At 38.1% G+C, this 4,213-nt stretch overlaps 1 protein-coding gene across 1 annotated transcript; it reads right to left on the reverse strand.

The window, feature by feature from the left end:
- Positions 1-3,185: 3,185 nt before the first annotated feature.
- Positions 3,186-3,566, reverse strand: LOC131626265 (uncharacterized). The gene has a single exon (XM_058897097.1). The coding sequence runs from the start codon at positions 3,564-3,566 to the stop codon at positions 3,186-3,188; it is 381 nt and encodes a 126-aa protein (XP_058753080.1).
- Between the last annotated feature and the right edge of the window lie 647 nt (positions 3,567-4,213).

Raw genomic sequence — 4,213 nt, forward strand, 5'->3', positions numbered from 1 at the left:
TTTGTTAGATTAACCTCTTAATTTGTACACTAAAATATATGAAATTCAATAAATAAAGTAAAGTGAATCATTTGATTTTTGAAATGGTGGAATTTAAACAATTTTGTCTACAAACTTAAAACTTAAATGGAGAACAACTTAGCCTTAGAATATCGGAACAATATATAATAGTTTTTTTTTTCCACTACTGTAGTTATGAAGATAGTGCGGGTTCTGTTTAAAGTTAAAGTTCTGTTTTGTATGGACTAACCCAATATAAAAATTATTAACATCTAGTAGAATTTGAATTTAGAATTTTGAGAGCAGCACACTCTCAAAACTCAGACCTCCACCACTATATCAACCCTTGAGGGTTTCTCTTCTCTTTTGTTAACATGGTGTCAAAACTTGTTGCCTCAATTAGATATTTGCAAAAATAAATGTTCTCCTCTGACTTGTTGTTACGATTTGTTTTCTTTCTCATTAAATTGATTACTATTGTCAGTTTTTTTTTTTGAAGCAAATAGGATATATATTACCTCAAAAAGCTGTTATGTACAGAGGGTGCTCAAAAGATCCAACCTAACAAAGTAATCTAATTACATCATCAAGAGAGCCATATGGTCTCTAAGTTTCTTAGACAACCAACTTCTATACACAATATTATCTACAATACTATTAACTATATTAGTAATAGCTCCTTTAGCAAAGACAATATTGTTTCTTCTATACCATATACCGTATACCGTTTCAGAAAAAGCCATTTTCAGTAGGCTGGCCCGCCAACCTTTCTTATTGGCCTCCTTTGTTAACCATCTCAATTCATCAGGCCATGGAAGAGGACTGTGATTGTTCTCTATCCACTGCAGAATCTGACTCCACACCTCACGATTCTCCCTGCATTCAAAGAAGAGGTGAGCAATAGACTCATCAGCAGTCTTACAAATGCTACAAATACTATCAGTGATCAAGTTGAATCTCCTAAGCCTGTCATTAGTTGCAAGTTTCTCATGGCATAGCATCCAAGTGATAAAGTTAGCCCTAGGTCTAGCCATATTTCTATGGAACACATTTCTCCAGTCAACTACATTATCATGATCAATTAGGGCATCATACATCAGCTTCATTTTGAACCTATTTTGATTCAGCATTCTATCCCAAAGTTGCTGATGTTGCTGCACCTCTTCTCTAGCTTCCATGATTCTCTTTATCACCCAAGAACAGTTTTGACTGAGCTTAGCTTCCATAACAGTGTTGTTTTTCAAATAGTACATGTGGATCCACTTGACCCACAAGTTGTCTGACTTCCTACACAGGTTCCATAGGCACTTGATCATTGCAATGTTGTTCCAAATGTGTAGGTCCAGAATTCCTTGCCCTCCCTGTGCTCTAGGTCTACACAAAGTCTTCCAAGCCACAGGGCTTTTTCTGCCAGCATTTATGCTTCCATTCCAGACAAACATCCTACACATATTATTGATTTTCTTGATGACAAATTGAGGTATAGGCAGGAACTGCATCCAGTATTGTGTTATTGCCAAAATCACACTTTTAACAAGTAGGATTCTACCAGAATAACTTAGAAGCCTGGATGTCCAATGAGTGATCCTAGCCATGATTTTATCTATTAAAGGCATGTAATGATTGATGTTTAATCTCTTGCTAGTGATAGGAATACCAAGGTACCTCATTGGCAACTGCCCTTCAGTAAACCCAGTTGCTCTTATCAACTGCTCCTTGTCTCTACTGTCCATGCCTCCACAGAAAACCTTGCACTTTCTTGGATTTACCACAAGACCAGTAGAATCAGAGAAGGTCTGAACAGTCTGTAATAGCATATGTACAGAGCTAATATCTCCCCTGCAGAATAAAAGAATGTCATCAGCAAAAGTGAGGTTGGTTAGACCAACCTTCTCACATTTAAAATGGAAATTAAACTTCTGATCAGTGTGCATCTTCTTCAAAAGTCTATCAAGATATTCCATCATTATCACAAATAGCAAGGGGGAGATTGGATCCCCTTGCCTCAGCCCTCTCCTTTCCTCCATAATGTCACTTGTGTGCCCATTGATGTTGAACTCATAAGAGACATTGGTTACAGCAACTTTGACCCAATGGATGAATATATGAGGCATACCAATTTCATGCAGAACAGTGTCAAGTGCAGTCCAATCAACCATATCATATGCTTTTTGTAAGTCCAATTGAAGCATACACCTAGGAGGTCCACCTTTCCTAGTGTATCCTTTCAGTAATTCATAAGCCAACATAATGTGGTTATGAACTACTTGCGCAGGAATTAATGCAGACTAATTAAGGCTAATGATACTAGGCAAAACAATTCCTAACCTCTTTGTCATGATCTTTGAAATTATCTTATAGACAGTTGAGCAGCCTGCAATAGGTCTATAGTCTCTAGCATGTTTGGCTTCAGTAGTCTTTGGGATGAGGGTCACAATAGTTCTAGTGAAGTTTTTAAGGATGCTGCCCTGTGTGAAGAATTCCTCAATGGCTGCAGTGACATCCCTGTTGACAATGTCCCAGCAGACTTTGGAAAACTTGGAACCATATCCCTCAATCCCTGGTGATTTCAAATCTCCAATACCACTAAGTGCATCCTTGATCGCCTTAGTAGTAATTTTGCTCACCAAAAAATTGCATTGAGTCATGTTCAGTTGTTTACCCTTTCTCATAGCATCAATGTTAACATGAGTGGTTCTTTGAGTAGCAGTACCCATCAAGTTCCTATACAGGCTTAAAAACTCAGTTTCAATATCTTTTTGGTTAGTAATAAAACTACCATCCTCTCTCTGTAAGAATTGGATACTTTTGTTATTATCCCTGGACTTAGGATAAGCATGAAAATAAGCCTTGCTTTCATCCCCCATCTTTATCCAATCAATCTTAGTTCTCTGCATTAGACTCATAGCTAGCATATCATTACAAGTAATTAGCTCCTCAGTATGAACTTTAACTTTCTCTATAATGTCAGCATCCATCTGATTGGTCCTTAACTCCTCCTGAGCCTTCTCCAGGTTAGCTCTAGATGTATCAATCTTCTTCTGCAGATCAGATACAGGTCTATTAAGAGCTCTAAGAACAGGCTGCAATCTCATAAGTTTCTTCCATAGAATTTCCATAGGCTTTCCATTCATAGGTTTACTCCAGTTCTCCTTCACTACATCCTGAAAACCTTCAATATTGACCTAGCTATTAGTAAATCTGAAAGGCCTTTTCCTCATTTTATTAATGCCAGGATCATTAAGATGTAATGCTGCATGATCAGAGATGCGGGGATTCAAAACATTCAGAATAAGGCTACCATTATCCTGAAACCATTCAGTGTTAGCTGTAAGCCTATCAATTCTGGAGTAGATAGGGTTTGCACTTTGTTTATTGCTCCATGTGAAGTGACTTCCTCTGCTATCCATCTCACAGAGCCCTGTACTACCCAGCATATCATTATAGTCCTTATATTCAGCTTCCACCACCATATTACCACCCATTCTATCATTGGCATGAGCTACATTGTTGTAGTCCCCAATTGCACACCAGGGTCCAGGATATTGTCTCTGCAGATTGATCATTTGTTTCCAAAGATTCTTCCTATGCTCCAACTAATTAAAGGCATAGACTGGAGTCACCCATAATTTAAAACCTCCCATCATATCATAAACCCCACAATGGATAAATTGAGCAGAACTACAGACATGTCTAATATCCAACCTTGAGTTATCCCACTGGATCCAAATTCTTCCATTATCATGATGCTCATAATTGTCAAGAAAAGTACCTTTTAACTAAAGTTTATCTCTAACAGTCTTACAGTTCTTCTTTTTGACTCTAGTCTCAATAAGAATGATAATCTCAGCTTGGAATTTAAGGAGATGGGAGCTTATCTCTCTAATTTTCCCAGTTTTATTTAGCCCCCTAATGTTCCATGAGATTAACATGGGCCTCTATCAACATCCACTAGGTGATCATTCACAACCCCTAAGGCTTCAAACCCATTTAGACAGTCTAAAAATTGTGCAGATTCAGGGAAAAGGGGCTTCTTACTTTTGTCTCTCCCAGTTTTGTGCACTCTTGTCCACTCCTTATCTTCATCTTGAGCAGCATTTTCCAACTGATTCTCCTTAGGTGTTGAGGCTCCTACTAATTCTTGCTATGGCTCCTTAGTGGTAGGCACTTCAGTGACATCTTGCTTTGGCTCCCCTGGCTTCAGATCCTCTGT

Source organism: Vicia villosa, unplaced genomic scaffold (assembly GCF_029867415.1).
Source record: "Vicia villosa cultivar HV-30 ecotype Madison, WI unplaced genomic scaffold, Vvil1.0 ctg.000279F_1_1_2_unsc, whole genome shotgun sequence".
NCBI lineage: Eukaryota > Viridiplantae > Streptophyta > Magnoliopsida > Fabales > Fabaceae > Vicia > Vicia villosa.

What these genes read in the sequence shown, in the direction of transcription:
- LOC131626265 (XM_058897097.1), bottom strand. Translation starts at nt 3,566, where the DNA reads ATGATCAATCTGCAGAGACAATATCCTGGACCCTGGTGTGCAATTGGG.